General features: G+C 49.4%; 12 protein-coding genes across 12 annotated transcripts; 5 read left to right on the top strand and 7 right to left on the bottom strand.

Moving 5' to 3' along the window:
* Positions 1–211: 211 nt before the first annotated feature.
* Positions 212–1,358, bottom strand: M430DRAFT_20025 (hypothetical protein; the record flags this gene model as incomplete). Its single annotated transcript, XM_024864201.1, has 2 exons — positions 212–1,180; positions 1,230–1,358. The coding sequence occupies 2 exons, from the start codon at positions 1,356–1,358 to the stop codon at positions 212–214; spliced, it is 1,098 nt and encodes a 365-aa protein (XP_024720572.1).
* A 353-nt stretch (positions 1,359–1,711) lies between these two features.
* Positions 1,712–2,584, top strand: M430DRAFT_141792 (hypothetical protein; the record flags this gene model as incomplete). The annotated part of the gene is made up of 3 exons (XM_024862728.1): positions 1,712–1,781; positions 1,834–2,148; positions 2,202–2,584. Exons 1-3 carry the CDS (start codon positions 1,718–1,720, stop codon positions 2,582–2,584), a joined length of 762 nt encoding a protein of 253 aa, XP_024720571.1. The 5' UTR covers positions 1,712–1,717.
* A 418-nt stretch (positions 2,585–3,002) lies between these two features.
* Positions 3,003–3,787, top strand: M430DRAFT_51386 (hypothetical protein; the record flags this gene model as incomplete). The annotated part of the gene is made up of 2 exons (XM_024868216.1): positions 3,003–3,042; positions 3,120–3,787. 2 exons carry the CDS (start codon positions 3,003–3,005, stop codon positions 3,785–3,787), a joined length of 708 nt encoding a protein of 235 aa, XP_024720570.1.
* A 418-nt stretch (positions 3,788–4,205) lies between these two features.
* On the bottom strand, positions 4,206–5,933 carry M430DRAFT_103869 (glycoside hydrolase family 13 protein; the record flags this gene model as incomplete). Its single annotated transcript, XM_024860887.1, has 1 exon — positions 4,206–5,933. The coding sequence occupies one exon, from the start codon at positions 5,931–5,933 to the stop codon at positions 4,206–4,208; it is 1,728 nt and encodes a 575-aa protein (XP_024720569.1).
* A 2,915-nt stretch (positions 5,934–8,848) lies between these two features.
* On the top strand, positions 8,849–9,676 carry M430DRAFT_103237 (hypothetical protein; the record flags this gene model as incomplete). Its single annotated transcript, XM_024860851.1, has 1 exon — positions 8,849–9,676. The coding sequence occupies one exon, from the start codon at positions 8,849–8,851 to the stop codon at positions 9,674–9,676; it is 828 nt and encodes a 275-aa protein (XP_024720568.1).
* Positions 9,677–9,793: 117 nt separating this feature from the next.
* Positions 9,794–11,665, bottom strand: M430DRAFT_251813 (hypothetical protein). Its single transcript, XM_024865198.1, has 2 exons — positions 11,481–11,665; positions 9,794–11,419 (listed from the first exon to the last, which is right to left on the bottom strand). Exons 1-2 carry the CDS (start codon positions 11,601–11,603, stop codon positions 9,911–9,913), a joined length of 1,632 nt encoding a protein of 543 aa, XP_024720567.1. The 5' UTR covers positions 11,604–11,665; the 3' UTR covers positions 9,794–9,910.
* Positions 11,666–11,832: 167 nt separating this feature from the next.
* M430DRAFT_28767 (hypothetical protein) lies at positions 11,833–13,005 on the top strand (the record flags this gene model as incomplete). The annotated part of the gene is made up of 1 exon (XM_024865819.1): positions 11,833–13,005. The coding sequence occupies one exon, from the start codon at positions 11,833–11,835 to the stop codon at positions 13,003–13,005; it is 1,173 nt and encodes a 390-aa protein (XP_024720566.1).
* A 421-nt stretch (positions 13,006–13,426) lies between these two features.
* M430DRAFT_35622 (hypothetical protein) lies at positions 13,427–14,566 on the bottom strand. Its single transcript, XM_024866776.1, has one exon. The coding sequence runs from the start codon at positions 14,417–14,419 to the stop codon at positions 13,862–13,864; it is 558 nt and encodes a 185-aa protein (XP_024720565.1). The 5' UTR covers positions 14,420–14,566; the 3' UTR covers positions 13,427–13,861.
* Positions 14,567–15,250: 684 nt separating this feature from the next.
* On the bottom strand, positions 15,251–19,377 carry M430DRAFT_20017 (hypothetical protein; the record flags this gene model as incomplete). The annotated part of the gene is made up of 5 exons (XM_024864200.1): positions 15,251–15,782; positions 15,843–16,470; positions 16,513–16,641; positions 16,722–17,287; positions 17,840–19,377. 5 exons carry the CDS (start codon positions 19,375–19,377, stop codon positions 15,251–15,253), a joined length of 3,393 nt encoding a protein of 1,130 aa, XP_024720564.1.
* A 791-nt stretch (positions 19,378–20,168) lies between these two features.
* Positions 20,169–22,177, bottom strand: M430DRAFT_35618 (hypothetical protein). The gene has a single exon (XM_024866775.1). The coding sequence runs from the start codon at positions 22,064–22,066 to the stop codon at positions 20,483–20,485; it is 1,584 nt and encodes a 527-aa protein (XP_024720563.1). The 5' UTR covers positions 22,067–22,177; the 3' UTR covers positions 20,169–20,482.
* A 407-nt stretch (positions 22,178–22,584) lies between these two features.
* M430DRAFT_67363 (hypothetical protein) lies at positions 22,585–24,265 on the top strand. Its single transcript, XM_024869288.1, has 3 exons — positions 22,585–22,939; positions 23,196–23,529; positions 23,599–24,265. The coding sequence occupies exons 1-3, from the start codon at positions 22,673–22,675 to the stop codon at positions 24,042–24,044; spliced, it is 1,047 nt and encodes a 348-aa protein (XP_024720562.1). The 5' UTR covers positions 22,585–22,672; the 3' UTR covers positions 24,045–24,265.
* Positions 24,266–24,963: 698 nt separating this feature from the next.
* On the bottom strand, positions 24,964–26,051 carry M430DRAFT_102799 (hypothetical protein; the record flags this gene model as incomplete). The annotated part of the gene is made up of 2 exons (XM_024860821.1): positions 24,964–25,896; positions 25,944–26,051. The coding sequence occupies 2 exons, from the start codon at positions 26,049–26,051 to the stop codon at positions 24,964–24,966; spliced, it is 1,041 nt and encodes a 346-aa protein (XP_024720561.1).
* Between the last annotated feature and the right edge of the window lie 1,076 nt (positions 26,052–27,127).

Below are 27,127 nucleotides of genomic sequence, written 5' to 3'. Positions count from 1 at the left end.
CTGCCGAGTGAATGATTTCCGGTAGAAAGCCGAGTATTTCCAACCCCGCGGAGATCACTCGGCCCGCTTAAAAGCAAGGCACCGCCACCCATTATCCTACTAACCCACTCGGGTCAGTCGTACTTTAGCGTAGAATAGCACGTGAAATATCTCTAAACCGACCTCTCCTCTTCTAAACCTACCCATCCGTTCAGAGGAGGATTCTGTGAGACTAGTATATCACCTGGCCGAATGCCAAAACATCATTTTCGAGATCCAGTAGCTTCCAGTCTCCCAATTCCAGAGTTGGGTTGTCTGCACCAGTTGCTGGTCTGGCGGCAGCAGCAACCATGTAGTCCGTACCCAATGCCGTCAATTCCATCTTGACGTTCGTAACCGGTTTGTCCTTGAAAATGATCCGGAAGTCTTTGATCACTTGACCTTTTTCAAGAGATATCGGGTCCCGAATATCTTCGTTTCCAGCTGGCACTTGAACATCCAAAATCTCCAATTCCTTCAACCAAGGTGCCAGCAGTGCTTCTCCGGTCATCTTGACATATGCCTCTCGCAAGCACCACATCGCATAGAATCGTCTCCTTTTTGCCTCGATAACGATATTGCTGTCAATCGTGACCGTAGTTTCCTTCCTCTCTTCTCCCTTCAGCGCTTTCACTTCGAGCTTCATATTCCTCCGCTGGCATCTACTCAATGCATCTTTCCCAAAACCCATCAATTCCAACCCTGCTCCCAACTTCAACTCCACCGCCGCCAACTTCATAAAACTTACCTCACTCTCCGAAAACACCTCTCCGTGCATATCTACCCAGTCAAAGAAGCCCTGTTTCTCAATATGCTGATAATCCTGCACCAATCTCTCACTCACACACACAATATCCGTACCCACCTCCTCCTTCCCTTCTCCCCCTATTACCGCAATGAGGGACACGAGACCAGCTTGATGACTGACATTGAATCCAATTTTGACCTGACCCATAAGGTTGGGATTTGCAGGCGCCCAAATGGGTTTACCGTTCGCATCTTTAATGGGAGTGCTACTGGACCAGGGAACATGGCAGTATTTGGTGATCACAAGATGTTTTAAGAGGTGAGACGCCAGGCTCATTTTTGCATCTTTCAGGTGGTAGTATTTCAACACCGAGGCTTGTTCAGAGGGTGAAAGAAATGAGAGAGCTTGAGATGCCTGCTTATTTTAAATTAAGTTCAGACTAGGGAGAGGTATTGATACGTACTACGTTCTTAAGCTCAGCGACCTCGTCCTTTGAGCTAGCCTGCTTTGGGACGGGCCAGAGAGGTCGCGTGTCGAGGAGCCATTGTACGATGGTTGGGCCTGGTCTCCCATACTGACTTGGTTCGGTCATTGTGAGATAGAAGCTTGTTGAGAACCAAGTAATATAGCATCGTCGGATTGGGATTTGCTCCGTCGACGGTAGAAGGGTGCGGTCTCTGTTGGCGAAAGGAAAGGGGTGAGCGGTAAGATAAATGCATGTATGCCTGAGGTCTTAATTCCGGACAATCTGTTTCACCGTCCCGCTATTCATATCGCGGGGTCGTGGGTCGTTGCGTCCATCATATTATCTACTATTCTTTTGTTTACTTTAGAGTCTCTTAATCAACATCTTCGAACCAACTTATTCTAATACCAAAATCCGTTTTAAACCTCAAGTCTAGAGGGCACACACTTCTGAAACCTCGAAATTCGTCTGCGACCTGTCACATAATGGCGGAAGCCAACCATGATGATCCTGACGTCCCACAGACGAACAAAGCGTTTGTGCCTCTCGGTATGCTCTCTATCTATTTGCCTCTTTGCTCTCAAATCTAAGTGCCTGGCAGAGAACAACCCCGAAGTGATGACCTCTCTTGTCCATAAGCTCGGCCTCTCGCCCACCCTCGCCTTCCACGACGTCTGGAGCATCGATGACCCCGAAATGCTCTCATTTGTGCCTCGTCCCGCCAACGCTCTCCTCCTCGTTTTTCCCGTTTCTAAATCTTACGAAACCTTCCGGATGCAGGAAGATTCAGAGAGGCCCGTGTATGAGGGTACGGGCGCCGAGCCGGTTATCTGGTACAAGCAGACGATTAGGAATGCGTGTGGACTGATTGGCATTCTGCATGCCGTCAGTAATGGGAGTGCTAGGAATTTTATCGGTAGGTTTGGCTTTTAGCATGCACAAGGGAGATATCTAACAGGTCGATGTTAGAACCGGATTCGGACCTCTACAAGCTCATTAAGGAAGCAACCCCACTTGGTCCCATCGAACGTGCGGAACTTCTCTATAATTCAAAAGCGTTGGAGAGTGCGCATCAGAGCGCAGCTTCACAAGGTCAGAGTACGGCGCCTGGTGCAGAAGATGAGGTGGATTTACACTTTGTTTGCTTCGTGAAGGATGAGAAGAATCATTTGTGGGAGATGGATGGACGAAGGAAGGGGCCACTGGATAGAGGACAATTAGAAGCGGGGGAAGATGTACTGAGCGAGAAGGCGCTGGACTTAGGACCAAGAAAGTTCATACAAAGAGAGATCTCGACTAGCGGAGGAGAGATGAGGTTCAGCCTGATCTCACTGGCTCCTAGCTTTGGTTGATTGTTGAGGATTTGTATATCAGGGCGCAGGTTGGCACATTCAAGGGCATGGTATTCTGAAATATATTTGCGAAGGTCGCGGCGGAAGAATTGCGGCAAGGAAAATGGCATTATTGAAATTGGAAGAAGAATTCCTAGCAAAGAACAAGCTTATATTCGCCCTCACATGGAGCTGTAACCTCAGTTATGAGCATTCTATATTCTCCAGACAGCAGCTCAGATCATTGACCGATCGATCCCCTTTAGCCTTATCCGTGTGTCCTCCGCCTCGTCTCGACTTAGCGCAAGGCTGAAAAACTAGCTTCAGATCTGGACCGCCGGCTGATAAAGAGACATCTTCAACCTCCAGAGTATTCCAACACCTCCGCCGACTCATGCGCCTCACGACCACGCTCCTATTCCGACCCACGCTCTTTAAGATGGCATTCCCCAGACCGCCCGCGACGGAGAAACTAATATGTTCGTCCCAGTCCCTCCAGCCCAAGCGCTAGGTATGCCTCCCCTACTCCAGACCCCGCTCTAAACAGTGTTTCCAGTCGCGCCCGCCAACGAAAAGCTCAACTCGCAAGCCGAGCAGTACAAGAAAGGGACTCTCGAGCGCTCCAATCTGAATGGCGACCCGCTCGAGCAATTTCACGCCTGGTTCACGCACGCGCAGCACAACGGCGTCCACCAGCCGGAAACGGTGTGCTTATCCACAGCGTCGCTCCCCTCCGGCCGCGTATCGGCTCGCGTCGTATACCTCAAGGAGCTCGACAAGAAGGGGTTTGTGATCTATTCGAACTTTGGGACGAGTAAGAAGGGGGCGGATCTGGAGTCGAATAAATGGGCGAGTCTCACGTTTTGGTGGAGGGAGTTAGAGAGACAGGTTAGGGTGGAGGGGATTGCTGAGAGGTTGAGCAGAGAGGAGAGTCAAGTCTATTTTGATACGAGGATTAGGGGTAGTCGGATTGGAGCCTGGGCTAGTCGGCAGAGTCAGGTGCTTCAAGGGAGGGAAGAGCTCGAGGCGAGGGTGCACGAGGTGGAGAAGAGGTTCGAGGGGGTAGATGAGGTGCCTTGTCCGGAGTTTTGGGGCGGGCTCAGGATCAAACCGGAGATGATTGAGTTCTGGCAGGGCAGAGAGAGTAGGTTACATGACCGCTTTGTGTACCACAAGGTGGAGGGAAAGGAAGGAGAATGGAAGATCGAGAGGTTGAGTCCGTAGTCAGCGCTATGCAACCTCCCAAGTCAGCAACTGGAAAATAGAACCCGAATACCTTCTATTCTCTTTAGTTCTCTCTCTAACACTGGGATATATTTTATCTCTCTATTGATCTGATACACCAACACCGGCGAACCCGAAGCTACCATCATTTCCTTTACAGCTTCGATCAAGCCTGGCAAGCCGATGGAGAAATATTGAACGTGTGGTGAGAGGAAAGAGATACGACTAAGTTGTCGATGAGGGGGCAACAAGAATCAACTCATCAATAACATATGAAACTGGGTCATTTATCAACATCGCCCACTATCCATTTCGATACAAACTAGGTAAGGGGGAAGCAAAATTCTATATCAACCATCAGACGCAAGCCTCAAGCCGCAGAAAAAGGAATCAAGCCCGTGATCTTCCAAGCATCTAGTCAGTTGACGAAGTATATCCTCCCTTCATAGCCCTGCAACCTCGCTTTCGTGCCATCTGCATCCTGGATATTTCCCACAAGAAAATCGAGCTTGCCGTCCTCAACGGGCATCTTGAACCCTTGCTCATCCGCCGTAAAATTCAATACTATGAGCGCCTTTTTCGCCCCATACTTCTTACTAAAAACAAAGGTTTGCTCGTTCTCCATGTCCAAGCCTTGGAACTCGCCATGGATGAACACGTCTTTGTACTCCTTCCTGATTTTAAGCATCTGCTTCCAGAAACTAAGTACCGACTTCGGGTCTTTAACTTGTGAAGCCACATTAATATCTTTGTAAGAATCGTGGGTCCGCATCCAAGCTCCGGCTTTGCTCGAGGTAAAGCCAGCAAAAGGTGAATCGTCCCACTGCATTGGCAATCTTGGATGGTCCCTTCCTAGAACCTGAATCCCTTTCATCACCCTATCCAAGGCCTTCGGATCACGGTTGGTCCTCTCCGCCACTGAATTATAGTAATTAATACTCTCAATATCCTTATAGTCTTCAATAGGCCAGTCTTTTGGCGCGTTGATCATCCCAATTTCCTGTCCCTGATAGATAAACAGTGTACCGGTCATAGCACACATCATCATTGCCAACATCTTCGCCGATCTCTCTCGCCATTCAGGTGCATCACTGGCATAGCGAGATACAGAGCGACCTTGGTCGTGGTTCTCGCAGAATGCGGTAGTCCAGCCGTCGGTCCCGGCTATAAAAGTCTGCCACCTGCTAACAACCTCCTTCAAATCTGAGAGTTTGTAGCCTTCGTACTCGTATTTGTGTGGTTTGCCGGTTCCAAGATCAACAAGGTCGAACTGAAAGACCATGTCCAGCTGTCTGTCGTTTGCACCAACATAACGGAGCACATGGGCGGGGTCGGGGGTAGATGGAAGTTCGCCCACGGTCATAGTGTCATATTTACTGAGGACCTGCTGGTTCATTTCGCGAAGAAATTCATGCATTCGTGGTCCGTTACAGAATAGACCACTGGCAGGCTGCTCAAAAATCCCTTCATCGACAATTGGTGCGTCCGGGAACGCTGTGCCTTTCGAATACATATTGACGGTGTCAATTCTGAACCCATCCACACCCTTAGAGAGCCAGAATTCCATGGCTGAGTTATAAATTGCACGTCGAGTAACAGGATTCTCCCAGTTCAGATCAGGCTGCTGTTTGGCGAAGAGATGCAGGTAGTATTCCTGTGTCTCCTCGTCCCATTCCCATACACTGCCACTGAAGAAACTTCTCCAATTATTTGGTGGCATCTTCGTTCCATCCTCTGCATACTTGGCTGGTCGCCAAATATACCAGTCTCTCTTCGGATTCGTCTTTGAAGATCTCGATTCCTTGAACCATGCATGTTCATCGCTGGTATGATTGACAACGAGATCAAGAATCAATCGCATACCGCGAGAATGACAGGCCTCAATCAGAGCTTCTATGTCAGCGACGGTGCCGTACGGCGGGTACACGGATTCATAGTCGGAGACATCATATCCCATGTCGTGCTGCGGAGACTCGTACATTGGAGACAGCCAGACAATGTCAATGCCCAAATCTTTGATGTAGTCAATCTTGGAGATTATGCCGGGGATGTCGCCCAGGCCATCGGCGTTGGAGTCTTGGTAGCTGGCGGGGTAGATTTGGTAGACGACGCCATCTTTCCACCAGATCCGTCCCGTGCCCGCCATGTTTGCTGGATGAAGAATAGAACTAGAAATGACTACGAAGTAGTGGGCGCTTTCGATATATGAGCGCTGTGGTTGCGGTTGCGGGGGAGGTTGATGAGAGAGATGTGACGGAGAAAGAGAAAACAAAAGCTACGAGAGGAGCCACGATTGTATATGCAGAAAAAACCGTGACAAACCGACCAACTCACGGTGCAGTATGATTGACAAACTGACTAACTCATGATGCAGTATGACGCCCGGTACAAGGATCGGCGTTCTCGCAAGTTATCATGGCCTATAGTCGAGGCGTACTTGCATCCATGCTATAGGATAAGAAAAACCACCCACAACTGTGCGCCACTTGATGTACGGTGTACCTTAAAACTCAATATAGAAGACTTCCTCGTACTGGGGAGAACATTGCTCAATAAGTAAGATTAGCTTCAATGCTTATTTGCGACTTTTTTGTAGCCTGCCCTAAGGTAGCGTCGCCAAATAGACATGAAATGAAAATCATTTTGCGAAAAAGAAGATAATACAAATATAAATCAAAGTTGACGGACGCTCAACTCAACGTCCAAGGAAAAGGGGTTAAGGCGGTCTTTATACTTACCTACTGTAGTCTTCACCCAAACGAGCCCCCCCCCCCCCCCGGCTTTTGATCCATTCCCGTCTTTGGATCTGAGTAGCGGTCGCTTTACTCCGCAAGTTGCGCAACCTATGAAACTTTCAGCCGCGATTGGGCTGTAGATTTATAGGGACGCAAGAATACGGAACTTTGAAAGAAGAAAGCTTGTCCTGACGAATGTGTTAATTCGAAATTCAAAGTGAGTCATATACTTAGGTATTGTCAGATAGAATACAGGTCACGTTGTATTGTTTTCCGTTAGGATATATACCTAGCTTTTGTAGGTCCCCACCTTCACTATTTAATCGAGCCGTTTCCTCCAGTTTGAGATAAACAGAGTCCATGATCACTGAAAAAAACCTGCGCCTTTGCAAAGCTGGACAGATGTCGGAGTAGCCGAGGTATAGAACTCTTGTTGACAGGGGACCGAATGTAGGTCCTTTGAACCCTAATTTGGTGTGATGTAATCATTTACTGATCAATCACCTTCTCGTAACTATTTTGGATTCTGGACAAAATCCCGCGCCTTATAAAAGGCTAGCCAGCTATTGGATGGCCGAGGCCCAACGTATAGGGATCTTGTTGCCAGGGGCCTGGTAAAACGTGTCCTTTAAAGCCGTAAAGTGTTTAATAATAGACTCACTAGAGGATATAGACATGTTAGCTTAGGAAGTCAGGAGTGGAATGTTACAACGTACAAGGAACGAAATGTTCAGACGAAGTGCTGCTTAGAAGTTAGAACAAACTTCATCTTTCCACGCGGATACCCATGGAGTCATAACTCTATCTTGTGTAAGAGCATCAAGCGAGAGGTAAAAGGCGTCATTCGGATCTCTACCGGCAGTTATTACGGACCCAGATAGCTGTCCTCGAGGCTCGATTAATACTAATCGATTAAGTTGCTGCATTGTCCAGACTCCAGAGTCGAGAAAATAGCCTAATCCCGTTAGATATAAACTTCAAAGCCTCACAGTAATAGATTATTACTTCTGGTTGTGACAGTCTCTCATTCCCGTCCGCATCTAGATCATAAACCACGGCAAGGCCCACCACTCGGGCACCTGTTAGTATGAACCAGATTAAAAGCAGAACTAGCCGAACAGCGTTTGCCCCGCCCACTAGACATTGTACATAGCCTTATATTCCAGCTAAGGCCGCGGAAGAGACTCCAACCCAGCCTCGATTTCTACGGGCCTACGGCCGGAAGAGTGAGACCTCGGACTCTCGGAGGTAAATATACTGGTCAAGTTGCTCCGAGCCTCCGACGAGCCGACAGAGCCTGTAAAACTTTTGAAAGCTATCATGAGTTAGCTAGAAAGAAGCTGAATAAGATTAATGGCATTTACTGGTTCTGGGACCTATACGTAGGCATTGAAATCTGGCGACAATAATAAATCCTGGAAAGACCATTCTGATTATCCCCTGAGCGAGCCACGTTGATGGCAATCATGGATAAAGCTTGGCATAATATTGTCCTCTAAAACCTCCGTGCACGAGCTATAGTTAATTCTAATACTAAGGAATGTCAGTAAGAAAGACTTGTCGAAATCGATGAGAAGTTATATTTACCTAGGCCTTACTCTCTCTACTCTTCTATCTTCATCTAGGGAAGCTGTAAGTAATTTTTGTGCTCTTTTGTCGCTAAGATCGTGTAACTAATCTTGTTAGAAAGGTCCTGGGCTAAGGCCATGGTGGCAGTATTGTGGGATATAAAAGTGAGGTTGGAGAGAAGCTTCGCCCAAGGAGGTAATTAATTACTACTCGCCGAAGAAGAAGCGAGCTCGCTTAGTAAATAACCTTAATCTGACAATGCAGCATCAGCCATCTCCATAAGTCATTCATTATGTAAGCATAAATATCCCAATTCCTGCCGACGCTACGACAACTTAACTATCAACCCTACCAGAGAGAAGGCTGCAGTTCGATCAACACAATACCCATGATATCAAATTAATCTGCTTGAACGATTACGAGCATACGCAGCTTTCAGAGCCTTTTATAGTCTCCGTCACTAACCGCTTGAAATTACCCAAGTAGAGAGCTTCGGCCGTCTGCTTTTCGCTCCACATCTCAAGTTACTTTCGGAGTTATTCACGTGGTTATCCAAGAGCGTATGGTAACTACCTATCTATGTATCAGTTTACACGACTTTTCTATTGTTTGGTTCAATAGAGTGGCCCGAGAAGCTTCTCAAAGCTAGTGATTGAGACCTCTCCCCAAGTGAGCGGTCTCGACCTTTATCTGTCAATTTTAATATAAAAACACATCTCAACAACACATATCATACAATTTTAATCCACTGGCAAGAATGGCGCGCGATACTCTCTACTTTCCCGCCTCTGATAGACTATTCCTCGAGCCTTACCTCCCGCCCAAAGATCTTGCACTCTCAGGCGCTGACGCTCTTCCATTTACCACCCTAACATTCGCAACATCTCTCGATTCCCAGCTTGCTCTATCACCAGGAGCGCGAACCGTTCTCTCTGGCCCACAGTCCAAGGCGATGACGCACTATCTCCGCTCGCGCCACGATGCCATTCTCATTGGTGTGGGTACGGCCGTGGCTGACAATCCCGGCCTGAACTGCCGCATTGAGGGCGCAGGTGGCTATGGCGGCGACGGATTAGAAGGCCAGCCGAGACCTATTATTGTTGATCCCAAAGCCCGCTGGGACTTCACAGAGAATCAGAAGATATTTGAGTTGGCGAGGGATGGAAGAGGGAAAGCACCTTTCATCATCACGGCGGTCGAGACGCCGCCTGCGGACAAGGAAGCGATTCTAGAGAAACATGGTGGAAAGTTTATCAGGGTCGGGTTAAAGACTACGGTTACCGGAGAGTATGGGCTATATTGGAAGGATGTCCTCAAGGCGTTGGCTGCGGAGGGCCTGGGAAGTGTAATGATTGAAGGCGGTGGGGCCGTCATCAATTCTTTACTGGTACCAGAAAATTTTGAGGTTATTAGCTCTGTGATAATCACGATTGCTCCAACATGGTTAGGCAGAGGAGGTGTGGTTGTTTCTCCGGAGAGACAATTTGATGGTAATGGGAGCCTGGTTCCTTCTACGAGGCTTAAGAATGTGATGTGGCATCCGTTCGGGGAGGACGTGGTCATGTGTGGGAACCTCAAGGTCTGAATAAAATCATTCAGTTGTGCTGACATGGAGGAATGTTTACTATAACAATTACGTCTTGTTGAAGTCTAAGATTCAAGCACATATTCAGGGAAATGCTTAAGCTATTCGAGACTGGGATGTGAAGAGCTCTCGGAGCCCCTTTCTTCATTTCCCCTTAGGAGCTAGCACACCCGATTACTCTACATGCCGAACCCTTCCTGTATGTACCTAGATAGCTTGCAATATCCAATGCATCTAAATTTCGCTTTCAAACTCTCTAACCATCAATCCCTTCGCTGCCAAATGGTCCTTGACTTGCTTAACTGTATATTCACCCCTGTGAAACATACCCGCACCGAGTGCTGCATCCGTTTTCGTTTTCGAGAAGACTTCTTCAAAATGTCCAGGATTGCCTGCGCCACTGGAAGCGATGACTGGTATGCTGACCGCACTCTTTACCTGATCAATAAGCTCAAAATCAAAGCCACTATTCGTGCCATCCTTGTCTATACAATTCAGGAGAATCTCGCCCGCGCCCATGGCTTCCACTGCCTTCACTAATTCCACTACATCCATATCTCTGGTTTCTCGGCCACCTTTGATTGTGCAGGCGTACCAACACGCAGTCTCCCCGTTGGGACCGGGAAATTTTGTAGAGATTGTGTTGTGTCTCGTTTCGGCTGGCTTTGAAATATACACCCTCTTCGGGTCGACGCTGACAACAACCGCTTGATTCCCATATACACTTGATATTTGCTCAATGGCTGTATTCCCGAACAGCTTCTTGCCCCCTTGGTAATATTCTTCTGCTGCAAGAACAGCATCTGAACCTATCGACACTTTATCGGCTCCGCTCTTGAAATACATAGTAGCAATCTCCAGTGCCGAGACTTTTGTTCCATCAGTGTCGGTGGTATCTCTGATTCCGCCTCCGATCGTAAGAGGAACAAAAACGGATTCTGACGTGCGCCGTAAAATCTCCAGCATTGGCAAATCGGCCAATGGGCAATCTCGGAAACTTGTTATATTAAGGAATGTGACCTCGTCCGCTCCTTGCTCATAGTATTTTCGCGCCATTTCAACGGGCTTGCCAAGGTTTCGAACGTTTCCACCGGATGTCTTCTCTCGCACATCATATTGATCGCCTTTCGTAACTACGAGATCGCCTTGGTCATTCGTCCGTACGTCCAGGCACGCAATCACCCTCTTCGTCAATCCTTCCTTTGCTGCTTTTACCTCCCCATTGACAATAGTGTCTATCTTGGAGTCTCCTTCCAAGAATGCTTTTATAACGCGCAAGCCTGCAACACCACTCTTTTCCGGGTGAAATTGTGTAACCAAAATATTCCCCTTCGCTACGGCACCGATAAACTCCTCCTCGCCATATCTCGCGGTCGCAACTGTCCACCCTTGACTCTCAAGTTCACCTGGCCGATATGGCACTTTGTATGAATGGACATAGTAGTATTTAGAGCTTGGTCGTAAGCCATACACCTGCTTGTCTGATGTGTTTGCACTGTTCCAACCAATATGCGGGACAGATTTTGAGCTGTCATCAAATCGCTCGAGGCGGCCCTTGATGATACCAAGTCCGGGAACTGTTGGGTCTTCTGCAGACCCTTCAAAGAGTGCCTGGAGCCCAACGCAGATTCCCATAAACGGTTTGCCTGATTCAATATGTTTCCGTATCGCAGGAAGGTAGTTCGCGGAAGAAATTTGAGTCATGCAGTGGCCGAAGTGCCCAACGCCGGGAAGGATGAGTTTCTGCGTATAGTTGTCAGCTGCAAGAATTCGAACTCCTTAGCTGTCTATTGTGCGTTCTCACATCTGCTTTCGCAACATCTTCTGGAGTTCTGATCCATTCGACAGTATATCCAACTTTCTCAATTGCGTTGACCAGACTCCGCACGTTTCCAGCAACGTAGTCTAGCAAATACACCTTCGGCATCGTGTCCAAATACGAATGGCAAGGAAAGGGAACAAAGATGTTGGCTCTGGGCTCCGTGGTCGAATTGTCGAAGTGAGTCAATCAAAACCCTTGTTGAGGTTTGAAAATGCCCCGCGCTAAATAATTCTGCCGGAATTGACCGCCTTTGGAACGTCTTCCCCGACCAGCCTCGAGCCAGCCTTTCGAGTAGCCTCATTGTGAACTCAGATAACCCTCACACATATTCACAATGGATGATGAAGACGAGTTTGGCGCTGATGCTGACTTTCTAGCAGCTCTTGCAGCTTCAGAAGCCTCAGCTACGCCTCCAGCTCGTGTCCAACAACCAACTCCGCAACGGATCCAACAACCTACGCCACAGCGTCTCGACCGCGCACCACCTAATACGTCTACCTCGACTGGCCCCAAAGTTGTACAGCCAACTCCTCAACCTATTGCCTCGCGCTCATCTGGCTCTTCAATTCTCGTCTCGCCCCGTCAGAAAGGCAATCCAATCCTCACGCACTTGCGCTCATTCGCATGGGAATACTCCGACATCCTAGCTGATTACATTCTCGGACTTACAACATGCGCCCTCTTCCTCTCGCTCAAGTATCATCGGTTACATCCCGAATATATCTACAACCGTATTAAGCTCTTGGCTGGGAAGTACAATCTTCGGATTCTGCTGGTGATGGTAGATATCGGGAACCACGAAGATAGTTTGAAGGAGTTATCGAAGACGAGTCTGGTCAACAATGTCACTGTTATTCTATGTTGGAGTGCTCCCGAAGCTGCAAGATACCTAGAGCTGTACAAGAGCTATGAACATGCGAACGCGAGCGCTATTAGAGGGGTGGAAAGCAAAGGTTACGCAGAGAAGATGGTGGAGTTTGTGACAGTTCCGAGGAGCATCAATAAGACGGATGCAGTATCACTTGTGAGTGCATTTGGAAGCATCAGGGCGGCAGTCAATGCGAAGCCGGAGGAAGTTGCTATTGTTAGCGGATGGGGAGAGAAGAAAGTTCAAAAGTGGTGTAGCGTTGTTGACGAACCTTTTCGAGCTCGGAGGGCAGCCAAGAGAGGAGCAACGGCAAAAGGTATTGCAGGCGATGATAGACAGCAGTCTGAAGGTGTCTTGGATCGTGCTGTGCCGTTGAGTAGGGTCCCTCTGAGAGAGATGAGCTCCTTGGGCGAGAAGAGTGCTACAAAGGAGACGATAGGAGAATCAGAGCAATCTGCAGCAGCCCCAAAGCAGTTCGAAATGTGGGATCCTGATGACGATGACGAGGAAGCTTTAATCGCGGCCGCGGAAGAGGAGGAGAGGTTAGCTAGGGAAAAGAGAACGACGCAGGCAAGGAAAGATAACGAATTGAGCGATGGAGTTGCAGATGCTTTGGCTAGACTGCGAGAGAAGGGTTAAAAGAGATTCCAAACAAATCTGACGGTTCCATATACTCTACCAGGACGTTGAGCTATGTTTATTGGCAAGCAACCAGACACTCGAGATATTTCTTATCGGAGTACCTCACAGGTGGGGGAGAATTCACCCGTAATCATTCACTACGATCGGTGACGTTTGACTGGTGACGGGAGCTCGGGGTCCTAATCCGAAGAGCGAGCCAGAGAAACGTACGTTCCAAGTCATATATGTCATTTCGAGCATCTGCCGACTTTATTTATCGGGCTGCCTCACAAGAAAGGCCGCGTTGGCACAAGTTATCCAAGGAAGGGGGGACAATAGATTCTGATATAGGGTCCCGCTGAGTCTTGCAGTTAGAACTAGATTGCTTACGAGCTGATGCCAGTGGTCATGACTTTTGCAGCTGACGAGCCTGAGTTCTCTGGTGAGGTTGGTGTATAGTAACTGTATTGTCTAGTACCATCCAGAGTACGCCCAGCTGTTGATCCCGGCGTGTAGTGTCTATCTGTTCGAAGCTCCAATAAGCCAAAGCATATCCAAACCACCTCACAAATAGTCTTTCAGTAGATGCCTTGATACAGCGCTCTGGAGCAACGTCTTCATCATCCATCTCTGACTCCCGAGATCAAGTGAAGGTTAGGTCGGTCAGATTTGACAGCCCAAGTGATTGAAGAGGGCGGCTGCGTTTCGACAGGATCCACCACCGTGTCACTACCTGTACAGATCATATAATGTGCTTGGGGCCAAGAGATCCCATCATGCTCTCCTCATGGCTTGAATCGTTCTCGGTCTTTTCGCTTTCCCCAGTAGAGCTGTAGGAACTTGGTATATCCGTAGAAGCCTCCATTCCGACTTTTTAACTCCCCGCCAGCTTCTTCAGCTCCATCGCCACTCTCTCCGTACAAGCCTCGATCTTTGCCTTTTCCACCGCGCTCATCTTCCTAAGCACGTACGCGGCCACCACGTTCGGATCTCTACTCTCGGGCCTCCCAATACCCACCCCAATCCTCGTATACTCCACCCCCTTCAACACCTCCTTGATAGACTTCAACCCATTATGGCCCTTGGGGCTCAGGTCCCCCCTCTTGACCTTGACCTCCCCCAGCTTAAGCTCCATCTCGTCGTGCACCACGACGAGCTTGGCCTCCTCGCCCCGCGCGTCCTTCAGGAACTGCCGCCATGCCGCGGCGACCCCAACGCCTGATACGTTCATTGCTGACGATGACTGCCAGAGCGTGTGGTCTATCCCCGCGGATACGAGCCCGTTGCCGTAGGCGCGCATCTTCTGGAAGGGCGGGTAAGCCAGCGTCGTGGCTAGGGAGGAGACTACCGTGTGTCCGGCTGAGTGCAGCGTGTTGATGTATACCCCGGGGTTCCCAATCGAGCAGACGAGGAGCCGGACGGGAGTGGCCATCTTGTCGGTGGAGGGGGGGTTGGGGACGGTGCGGGCTTTTGCTTCGAGGTCTGGAGAGGGCGCTGGATGTTATTGCTGGGGATCCATGTTGTGGTCGGGAAAAGTTCTGTTGTCGTCGGCGTTCAGCTCTTTTTTTTGGGTTCGCGCGTTGTTCCTGACTCTGCCGAGATCTACTTCTAATTGTAGAGCCTTATGTAATTCTGATTAAACCACAGAATGATATACATCCTTTGTTATATGACACAGTTTTATAATGGATATATATACCTAGGGAAGCTACGGTATCAATCAATGATGGCTCTCCTACTGTTTTGCAATAGCCAACATCTTTATTCCGAGTAAGAAAATCTCAACGCCAAAACCCCTGAGACGATGCTTTTTAACGTAGAGTATAATAGAAGGTGTATATATACTCCAAACGCTTCTCTACCTTAGGCCTACCTAGGTAAGTACACCTTATCCAGATACTTCTTATATATGAGCCAAGTCAGCCACTGCTCTCAAGGCAAGGCCTCTTGGATGTCATATACTTATTTTAACATCCAAGATACTTGCTAGGCCAGGAAGCCTCCCAAGTAATCTCATAACTTGGCCCAACACTCCAACAGCCTCTTTTTCGGACCAACACCTATGCATCAATATCCAAGTATAACCCTGTCCCCCAGCAGCAGCATAGCCCATATCCGAAGGTATAAATCCAGGCCCGTCATATGATACTTTTCTAAACACATTTTACTCCTGATTCCGATTCGTTTCATTTTACACCCATTAGATCCTCCTCTTCGCTCCCTCGCCCCGTTCACAGTCCCTTTCTCCAGACCCGTGTAGAATCTACGGGTTCTGCGCTTGTCCTTCTTGTTGTTCTGTGGCCACGCCCGGCGTCTGTGGCGTCTTCTGCCCCATCTGTCCTTGCCCAACTTGCGTGCCAGCAGCAGCCTGGGTCTGAGCCTGGGCTTGAGCCTGAGCATGAGCTTGGGCCTTAGCCTGCATCTGCTGTCTGGACGCCTCGTTGACCCTCTGGATGGTGTGGTCCTTTTTAGGGTCCACGCCGGGAAAGAGTGCCTGCAAGCGCCTGTACTGGTCTTTTAAGGTTTCCATTCTTTCTTCTTTACTCTGTCCTGTGAGCCCCTTTGATTCCTCCTTGTTTTGTTTCTGTTCTTCCCCATCGACCTTCTTCGTTTCTGAGTTACTGGGTGACTCGGGCTTGGGTGCATTGCCGACATCGGGGGACGGATTCGGTTTCAGGTTCAAAACAGGAGCAGTCATAATTGTTGGATGAGCGGGTATTTGGTTCGATGGCTTGTGGGAGCGGTCGGCGATGGCGGCGAGATATGCGAGGTTAGATTGTAAGCGTCGCATGCACCTATCATCACAATACGCGTTAATTCTTCTTGTCCAAGCACACAAATATGGGAAGACATACTCAACATACTCCCTCCCGGTGCTAAGCTTATTCTTCTCGCCCTTATCCTTTTCCGCTTTATCTTGATCTGTGGAAGTGGTGGTGTTTGCTATTGAAGCTGATTCCTCCTTCTCTGCCTGCTGCGCATTCTGCCAATCAATCACCGTCATCAACAACTCTCGATTGATCTCCAACAACAGCGTAACTCTCTCTTTTTCCCTCGCTTCACTCCCAGGACTTAGCGGCGTTGCGACTTGTCCAACCCCTAGCCCCGTCTGTCCTGGATGAGAGAAATTTGGAGTTTGCGGCGTCGTTACTCCCGCCCCTGCTGTTGACTGAATTTGCTGTTGTAATTGTTGATTTGTCGTTTGATTTTGAGGCGTAGCAAATTGCGAGCTTGCGGTCGAAGCATTAGGAGGGGTGGAGTGCTGGAGATTCCCGTAAGAAGCGCGGTTGGGGGTAGGCGGTTGAATTCGTTGATTCATAGCTTGCGGATTCATGTTGAGATTTGGGGCGTTCATGGGGAAGGCTCTCGAGGGCGCGTTTGCGGCTGAGGTTGAGGGCAAGAAATTCGGAGGGAGACTCGTGGCTAAGGAAGGGACGGAGGCCCCGTACGGAGAGGTTGTGTACGGTGTCTGGTATTGGGCCACTGGGTTTGATAGATGTCAGTTATGGCTGATCATGTTCATACAGTAGTAGGCAGCGAGTGACATGGTGTAGCTTGGCGCGGCAGAAGCAAGATACTGGACTTGCAGGACGCCGCTAGGATCCTTCTGATAGATGATACGCGCGAAGACTTCACAGGCCGGCGTGCGGAAAGCTTGTGTAGTCCGCAGAGGATGGATGTAAAAGAGGCAGCATAGATTGCCTGGAAGACGACACGAGATGGGAGCAACCTACCTCCGCCGGGCAGATGCGCCAAACCGCCATTCTGCTGCATCATGGGCACCGCGCCCGCATTCCTCGGGTCGTACGACGAGGCACCAAAGGCTTGAGGATTGTACATCATCATATGCTGAGGCTGCTGGGCCCGCTGCTGCTGCTGCTGCTGTTGCTGTTGCTGATGCTGTTGCTGTGGATGCTGATGCTGTTGCTGATGCTGCTGTTGCTGTTGCTGTTGCAGCGGCTGCTGGTGCGGGGTGCTATGGGGGCCAGGCTGGGGAGGCATGCCAACATTGGGATTGAAGGGTGAAGCATGGCTTGGTGTCGGGCCAAAGCCATAAGGAGGTGCATACATGATTAGCTGCTGTATGGGAATCGGTACTTGGCGATCAGCAGGGCATGGCGGTGGTCCAGGGCCGTCGGGGGCGCCGTTTTGTATGGCCGGTGGGCGGCTCAGGCACGTAGGAACCTGGGACAGTGGCACTGGATGCAGACGGGATCTGCTGTGAAGGTCGTCGGAGTGGTTCAGCTCTGTCCAGCTCTGTCGCTCGCAACGCGCGAGGCGATCCAGGGTTGTCGCCACGCTAGAGCGATATCAGAGGTCTCGCTGGGAATCGTGAGTGGCTGCGCCGTCTTGGGCCACCTCTCTGGCTGCGACTAGTGTCCTCATCCCCCATGCACGACATGGCGCGAATCACCCAAGTTTTTCGACGCTTTTTGCGACAAGGGCTTTTGCCATGTCTGACGCTTGGCGGGTCGAGTCTCGCAGGGGCCGTGGCGGTGGCGGGGCGGGGAGGAGGAGAGGCGGAGAGGAGAGAGGAGTGGAGGGAGAGGCGGAGAGACGAGAGGAGAGGAGAGGAGAGGAGAGGAGAGGAGAGAGACAGGGAAAGAGGAGGAGAAGAGGAGAAGAGAGACAAGAGAGACAAGAGGAGAGGAGCGGCAAGACAACTCTCCTTGTCTCCTTCCCCCTACTCACTCGGTAATATTAATCAACAGACCATCGAGTATACCTAGAGACATGGAGGGCCCTGGATCTACTTATTTTGCATTTATCTATCTATCTATCTATCCTTCGACTATCACCATCACTACCGGCCTGCCTCTCCAAAACCTTCATCAATCCACCTACTAAATACAGACTCCCGGTGACGAGAACCAATACCCTCTCCTCCCCCACTGACACCTTCCGCGCAAACTCCACGGCTTCCTCCACGTTCCCATAGCACATATGCGAGGAGTTGCCGCCCTGCATTCTATAAACCTCTGCTAGACGTTCCTGGAGACTCAGATCGACGTCCTTCCCTACGTCATCCTTAAAAGGCGTGTTCAAACAAAATGCGGCGTAGGTAAAAATCTTCGAAGCAGATTGGGCGCCATCCTCGGCCGTTGGAAAAGAACGGTGGGATCGAGGTCCATTCTTCGACGATGCAGCTCGTGCGATTGAAGTGATGAGGGTCCGGAGCAGCGTCTCCGCATCGCGGTCTTGCTGGTTGAAGATGAGCATTGTGGCCGTAGGGGGTTTCTCCTCCTTCCATGCTTCGTCGACTTTGCTGGTAAACCATTGAGCAACGGCTTCTATGCTGTCCACTGTGTGAGCACCGTCGATGAGCCATTCAATGTTGCCATCTCTGCGAACTTCGCATCTTCCTGGCAATTTGGCCGTCTTCAAACCATACTTGAACTGCTCTGGTAGGTTCTCTGGGGGAATTGGTAAAGCCTGAGGATTGGGAATCCCCTCTGTAATTCCCATAGTCATCAAATGGGATGCTGCGACAGCAGTACTCAATGCAGCGTTTGTCTGCTGGAAATCCCCTTCCATAGAGAGGTCTATCCCTAGCCTACTATTATCTACCGCCTTGGGCTGCTTGACAACCTGTAATTCGACGCCTTTCTCAGCGGCCCGTTTCTTTAGAACGGCATGAGCGGCTGGGACCTGCTCAATTGTAAAAACGGGCGTGCCTGTCTTTATAATTCCAGCTTTATGCCAAGCTATTTCCTCGATTGTCTCCCCTAGCATCCCAATATGGTCAATTCCTAGGCGCGCAATGGCACACACGGTAACAGCTTCCGGGGGGAGGATATTAGTGCTATCATATTCGCCTCCAATTCCACACTCCATAATTGCGGTCTCTACACCTTCTTGCAGGAACGCGTGCAGAGCAAGTATCGTCAGGTAGCGGAAATAGCTCGGCTTCGTATCTAACGACATTGGGTCGGAGTCCGGGACGCTATTGGAGAAACGATCCCAGAGCTCAAAGAAATAACGCGCGAAGAGACTTTCAGAGATCGGAGACCCATCAATGTGTATACGTTCTCGGACAGTTATGAGGTGTGGGGAGGTGTACATCCCAATCTTGCCCAGGGATTTCCGCGCGCCGACTGCCAGCCCGCCGCAAGTATCCTCCCCACGATACTGCAGAAGCAGTTTCTCAACCATGGCGCACACGCTTCCTTTCCCCTTCGTTCCAGCTATGTGTATGCACCTCAGACCATGCTTCGCGAAATCTCCGACTTCGTATCCCGCCTTGCGTGTCCAATCCAACATTTCTGGTATCGCGGCTTGATTCATATCGAATGGCGAGGTAGAAATGGAAGTCACAACAGAGCGGTTCGATTGGAGATTTTCGAGAAGCGCCAGGGCATCCGCATAGCTGCGGCCTGTACAAGAAGCCATTCTTGCTGCTGTTGTTAAGAAGCGGGTACATCGATATGAATTGCATCTCGACGCTGGAAAGAAGGACGCTATGGCGGCATGACCAAGAGCCGGAGGGAGGCGAAACATCTTCGCCATCGGTGCATCATATATGACGATTGCAGAAGTGTAGCCAGTTATATTCAAATGCAGTTGGTAAAAGGTCAGTGTTTCACGTCCCACATGTTCGAGGTTATTTCATGAAAATTGCTTACATAATCGACAAATGCCATCTCGATTTATTAGCGTAATCGCTTACGCAGGAACGATAAGATAAGATGAATAAGCGAGACGACCTCGAACTTTGTTGCACATCGCAATTTGGCATTGGACATTTCTTGGGGTATTTCATGAGCGATTTCTTGGGGTATTTCATGGGCGATTTCATAAGTGAGTGTTTTCACGAGCAACCAGGTCCCCGAAAGCAAGTCAAATCCAGGACTTCAAATCCAAACCGTCCCAACATAAGGTACCTAGATATCAGTCACTATTGCTAATACCTGGCTCTCTGTTTCCCTCTAGAACAAAATGCTATTATTCCTCTGTCAGCCATAACCAACTCCCTACCTCGCTAGAACCCCTGAGAATCTATGAGGCTTCGTCCAGAAATTTGTTGTAGCAACGTCTTGTTGTTCCTCTCAATTATGCTGCCATAAAATGTTGATGTGCTGATTTCAGGACATACTAGGTCCAGTGGCCTGTTAGTTACAGTATATAGTACCTATGCTACTAAAACGCAGAGCGGCTCAATGATGAGAAGGGCGTTAGATATTGGTAGAAGAAGAGATGCTTTTTGAAAAGTCTTCCGAACAATAGGAAGGAGATTTATCTACACCTGTATATAAGATATCTGCTCAAATCGATATGCGTGCTAACGCCATAACAGATGCCGAATCAAAGAACGCCTTCCAATGCACCTTATCCTCCGATCGTACACTCGTTCTCATACATCGTTTTCCTCCAACAACCGGTAACTTATGTCTTGATTTCATAGGGTGACTCCTCTCTAAATCTCCCCAGATCCCCTAGATTAATCTTCCATCATACCCTAACCTCACGGGTCACCAAGCACCCTTTCTTACTGATCTCAACCCAAGAACCGCTTCAGGTTCCCTCCAATATGCTCCAAATCCAACAAAAAGCTATCATGCCCAAAAAGGCTGATATCCTCCCCAAGCTCCACATGCGTGACGCTATTATTCCCTGCTTTCCTTAACGTCTCTGCAATCTCCCTCTGCTGCCATGCCGGAAACAGAATATCAGTTGCAACACCCATCACCAGCATAGGATGATTGGCCAGACCCTTTAACCCATCTACTAAATCTTGAGGTGGTCCGGAAGGTGAGGTGACAGGAGCACTAAAATCTGTGGGAACAGTGGCTTCTGGTTGCTCCACATAGGGCGAGTCAGGAAGCGTGAGGCTGCATGACGCTGCTTCTACCTCGTCACGGGATGCGGATTTGAATCGTTTAAGGTGAGCAGCTCGGCGGGCACTACTCGCAGCTTGGTTTGCGGCACCAAGATCGAACAGGTCCATTGCTTTACTAACGTAGAGCAGACTATTGGCATCGTACTCCAAACAGAACTTCTCCCCCGCATGATCCAAATATGTTTCAATGAGGAAATCAGGGCACAGTGCAGGTTGCTTGCTAGAATCTGCTCGTCGGCGACCAAATCGTTGCTCCCACTCCGGCCCTGAGCGGTATGTAACCGTTGCAATTTCCCGTGCTAGTTTCATCCCAGCGTGGGGAGGGACACTATCATAATAGAAACCGCGGTTCCACTTCGGGTCCATCATAAGGACCTGCCGTTGTGTGTGGCGCATCGCAATGCTGTATGGATGGCTCCGTGCACAGCCAGAAATACTGACAATTCGACCGACCCGTTCCGGGAAGAGCAAGCCTGCTGCTAAAGATTGCATTCCACCCATACTTGAACCTACACTGGCATACAGCTTTTTGATTCCCAGACCATCGAGAAGCCGAAATTGTGCGCGGACCATATCCTCCATTGTCAGGATCGGGAACCTCGTAGCATATCTTTTTCCATCCGCGGGGTCAATACTGCTTGGTCCAGTTGAACCATAACAACCTCCAATAACATTTGTGCAAATGATATGATATTTGTCTGTATCAAGGCATCCTCCTGGGCCAATAAACTTCTCCCACCATCCAGGTTTCGGATTCTTCTCTGTGGAATGGGCGTGTGAGGAGGCAGAGAGGCCGGTGTGGAGAAGGATGACATTGGATTTATCAGCATTTATTTCTCCCCAAGTTTCGTATGCGATGTCGAACTCTGGCAACACTCCGCCCCAATCAAGTAATAATGGGTCATGGCAGCGGTACTTGAGCGTCACGCCACTGGTATAAGATGGTTCGGGGCCGCTGGAAAGCGATCGCGCTTCGAGGGTTGCGGATTTCGATTCAAGGGCGTCGAGACAGGGAAACGCCATTGGTGGATTGGAAGCTTCTGCAGCAGCACCACCAGCAGCCGCGGACTTCTTCCCATCGTGGGCGTGGAATGCCCTGGCGACAACATTGTGTGGTCTGTTTGCTCGTGAAGTTGCGACAGGCCTGTGGGATGCTGCAAATTGCCGTACCCAGGAGGATTGTAGTTTCTTCGGTCTAGCAGCCACCCGCGCAGCTGCGACCATGCTCTTCGTTGAGTTCATGGTGAAAGTGGTGAGAGTGGTGAGAGTGGTGAAATCAACCCTCTTCCTCTTCCCGACCAAGGCGTGAAAGCAGGTAGGTATGGACTCTCAGAAGATCTCAGAAGATCTCAGGGTCTCAAAGATGGGCAACGGAACAAAATAATTGCGTTGAAAAACGTGACTTACCTGCGGGGTGGTCACATTACCTTGCCTAGCTTGCCTTCAGCCTTTCGGCCGCGCAGGGAGGCGAATCTAGCGCCTGGTATCTGAGGCCGCAGTTTTCTTCTTACCTTAAGTTTCGTGATCACCTATATACATACACCTCCTCTGTATTATATTTCGAGTCTATTCTGAAGTCGATTCGTAGCCAGTCCATATCTAGTCAATCATCTATACTGTACATAAGATACCTACCTTACCTAGGATCAACCCGTTCTGCACGTGACTTACGTCATAAACAGTTTGAGCTCCATGCAATGATACCTTGGTACCTGAAGGTAAGGTAGCTGGGTGCCTAGACATATATCCGTGCAAGATACAGTATATTTCTTCACCCCTCCTCTATGAAACCCTCTTTCCTCTACCTGGCAGTCTTCTTTATAATTCAGCCATCCACATAGACACGGGATGAGTATCGCTCACCGTTACATCTTCCGCCCCCTCTCAACCCTATTCAGAACCGGCTCCTGGAGACCGCCTATGTATAATTCAGATCGCTACAAGCCATCTGTCGAAGATGTGCTCTCCGTTAAAGAGTTTCTTGGCAGCATATCCTCTTTTCCACTCGAACTTATCGATACAGTTATCGATTTCGCGGAATATTGGCCTCACACCTCCACTGCCATAACTACTCCAACGATTGCCCGCGCTCAAAATCAAGAGAATATACTGGTGGTATGTATGGTGGATCTCTTCAGTCTACAGTAATTCACAGTACCTCTGATGGCTTGGCGTGTTTAATCCTCCGAGTCCTACCTCATTGTCTTGAATTACCCAGTTGGGCCCAGAGGCTTGGGATAGCTAGAGCTAGTCATACTGCTTCATCCCCAACGCTCTTTTATATCTTCGGTTTTCGAGAGAGCGCAAATACCTATACACAAGATCACAAGATCCGATTTTTGTCACAATTGTCCTAATTAACGCCTTCTAGTTGAGATCCTATCCCATCGGCTTCCTCCCGAGCTCTGATCCCTCCAACGGTGGTTACCAAATACTACCCGAAGACCAAGAGAACTATGAAACTATGGAACCTCATCCATCTCCCGATTCACCTATAGCCTCGGAGAGTATAACTCAAGAAGTCCTCGATCACATGACATTAAAATCCAAATCTAGAGGCGACCATCCATGCCGAAAGATTGTATTTACAATCAAATCCCATGACCAAGGCTGGGGAGGTGGCCGCCGTGACGTGAACAATCCATACCATGGATCCTACACGTGGTTTGACGTTGGCCTGGAAAAGCTAACTGCCTATCAGGAATGTGAGTACTCAAATTACATATTGTCAAGAGCTTCACAGTCCTCCGAACCATCTACTAAATCTCAATTAGCCGCTCTACCAGAGGAGGGGAAGCTCCTCCCTCAGTTTCGTCTTGGCAGTGATAGCCCAGATGGTAACTCTAGCCCGATTGTCTGCACTCTCCGGACTATTCTTCCTCGTACAGTTGCTCGACAAGACAGCGCAACACCCTCAGAAACCTCATACCAATTTGACCATCCCCTCTTGCCCGCCGAAATGGCCTTGCAGAAGAACGTGATGGCTGAGCGAACGGCGAAGGAACATGTAGTCACATGGTCATACTTCGACAATATAGATCCTGAATCCCCCGAGGCCGACCAATTAGAGACCAAAGGAAGAGGCCGCGCCTCTGCCACGGGACAGTGGGTCAGGGATCTAAAGGTAGGAGACGTGGTGACGGTTTGGGCCAAGGCGAGATTTCCTGGCTGGTCCAACCACATCCAGGCATTGAAGATTGATGTTTATTGGGCTGTTTGAGATGCGTGGGACGTGGTGCAGATCATGAATGATGAAATGAGACGTTGCGTTTGGAGTTTATGGCGTCTTACCGGGCTCGAATGGGGGGCGTAGATATGATGAATACAGAGAGCAATTCCTATTTTTATCAACTTTTCCTCATTTTCAGCCAAGAGACATCTTGAGTATTCGATCTCTCAATAGTCAAAATCCAAATCTAAGGAATAAGTTCAATGGCCATCTAAGCATTCAATCAGCGACACCTACCATTTGGATTTGTCTATCTTGAGGTATGACAGATCAGGGGCTCTCGCGTTCCGTGAATTTCTCTTCTCACGATGTCATATAATTAATCTACTTAATAATCCCGTATATTATGGCATGAAGTTCAACACTTACCTACCTATTCCTTGAACATTTGAGGTTACCAAGATGGGGTTGAGAAGGCTGCTTTTTGGGGTTTCTTTTTCCGCTGGGGGGGGGGGGGCGGGGTGTTGTTCTAGTTTACCACTCAAACCCGAATATATTCTCTGATATACCAAAAAACGACAGACGTATTCCAGGCACCACAATGAGTTTCTCATTGCTACCTACATAAGGTAGGTATCTACACACCTTCTATAGCTTTTGTCTATCTTTGCTTTTTCTGCACCCGCCTGCTTACAGGCTACTCGAGGTACATGCAATCCAATGCAATGTAATGCAATGCACTGCGACCCAACGCCAAATCCCACCATCCCATAACTGACTGAGTAATAGAATAAGAAGACCTTCCCACCCATCTATATATCTCGCTCCGGGAGAAGTCAAATGCTCAATAGGTAGTGAGTTTACTACCAGACCTTCCAAACTGCATCATGCTATCCTGAAATGCTGTCCGCGATATACAACCCCTTGGCTATGGCCTGCCTGTCTATGATGTCCTTACTCCCGTCGTCTATCAAGAGAAGCTAAATGTTCCTTTCAAAGCGTCGAAGATAATGAAAATAAATGCACTGCTGGGCGCGCTCCTCATCACTGTTATCCCGCATCCACGGTACAGCCCCTTAATACCGTACTTTCTATATATAGTGACTCCTTCGGCCCAAAACTGACCTTTGGAAGATGGCGAGTGGATGCTGCTGGTTTGGATCCTCGACTTGATCGTGTCGGCGGGAAAGAATAGAAAGTTGTAGGACATGCCGGCGGAGGCGCCAGCTAGCGCTTGTTGCCACAGCGGCAGGGGTACTAATGCATTTCCCAGAGCTACTGGGTTTGATGTCGGCAGGGGTGGTTCGGGAGTAGAGGAGGGTGAGAGGGAGGGATATTTGGAGTTCAAGTGTCGGAAGGCCAGGGTGACGGTTTCTTTACTCCCGAACCAAGCAGCGCAGCCGCCGGTCTCGCGAATCAATGTCCCGAGCTGCCCGTTCCAAAATCCGCGTATGCCTTGGTGTTTGAACACCTCTTTAACCACCGCCAGCGGCGTTTGTGTTCTCTTGGCTTGCTCTCCGGAACCTGTAACAGGGACCTGGATCTTGCACTTAACCAGTTCAATTGGCGTTAAAACCAAGCTGGTAAAGGCCCCACTTATAGCACCTGTCAGCCAGAGTGCTGAGAGAGGTAATGGCTTGTCCCGTTGGTAGAGCCCGGCTTTGAATAGAGATTCGCGGCCGACGCGTTCCCAGAAGAAAAGAGAGGATGTCTCGAGCGCGGCGCCGACAAGCGGTGCGCTTACACCACGGTATAGGCCGAGGAACCCATCTGCACGTAACGACTGCTTGAAGCAATCTAGGGGCCCAGTGTAACGGAGAGGAAGGTGGTCTGGTTGTGATTGTAGGCGAACTTTGACCGTGTCGAAGGGGTATTCAATATACTTGCCCGCCACGCCGGCGATCTGAGAGTTGTTAGCAAGGAGTCTCTGGAGAATGAAGGGTGACTCACAGAGCCAAAGAGAACGTCTTCTACGGCGTCCATTAGAGCTTCCTTTCCACTAACTGCTACGGGGGAAGTAGTCTCGGGGTGGAATTCTGCGACCAAAGGTGCTGCCATGATTCGTAGGAGGGGTAGAAGAGGAGGGCGTTAAGAGTGAGAAGCTTCCCAAGGAGAACAGGCGAATCGAGGGGCCTCTTTGAGAGACGGAGCAGTAGAATTACTGTTCAACCAAGCTACCTGGAACGCCGACAAGAAGGTATTTGACTCCCAAGATGGATCAGGCGTTGCTCTGCAGGTGGTATCCAACAGGCCCAGCTTGCGGGGAGCTTAAGGATTGGGAAAATGTTGGATTGGCGGGGTGCGCAAGAAGGGAACGAAGCTGACTGGAGATGGAGAAGCAAGGAGGCACACAAAGCACTTCTTGCAAACTCAGGACGCCATCGAGAGGAACCGGAGTGAATGTAGAGAGAAGTCGATGGTGTTGTTCGTGACGTGAATCATCGACCGGTGTCGGGGGGGCTGCTATCGAGGCAGCATAGCATTTGCAAAGAGGCGGTGTCAAGGAGAGAGGATCTTGAGGCCCAACGCCAAGAGCTCTTCCCGACTCTAAATTCGCGCAGTGGCACGATGCCTGCAAAACAGAACTGTCCAGGGCGTTACTACTCGAGGTCGAAAGGAATGGGCAGTATGGGCGTCTCCAAGAAAACAAACATAATAATCCCGCACACGCGGATTTTGCGATTTTGCAGGTTTTGCAGATTTTGGCGGGCGGTGAGCGTCGACCCTTGGACTAGCGTGGATAATTACGATAAAATACTGCAGTAGCCCGTATAAAACCACCGCGTTTTTTATCATCTGTCGATCATCTATCATCTATCATTATCGATTACACTACCTTAGTACTCTATGCACCCAGGTCAAGCAACATCATCTAAGAGTCTTGCACATTGCCTATTGTCTTGCTGTCGAGGGAGTGAGAGGGAATGGGCAAAAGACAAAGAAAAGTTGGGATTCCCTTTTGTTCTGTCTATTATACTTGCAACGCCGACCCTCGCCAGTGTTTCCTCCCAGATACTTGTAGATTTGTAATAAACCACCCGACCCTTATGAGGCTTATGTGGAGTTTGCCCCGCAGAACTATGGAGTTGAACGTATCCACGACCGCGATCGCAGGCCCATTAGCCACCGGCGTC

This window comes from Amorphotheca resinae (genome assembly GCF_003019875.1).
Source record: "Amorphotheca resinae ATCC 22711 unplaced genomic scaffold M430scaffold_7, whole genome shotgun sequence".
In the NCBI taxonomy this organism is placed as follows: Eukaryota; Fungi; Ascomycota; class Leotiomycetes; order Helotiales; family Amorphothecaceae; genus Amorphotheca; species Amorphotheca resinae.
Note: the sequence above shows the minus strand (reverse complement) of the source record. Positions and strands in the feature narration are given on the sequence as shown.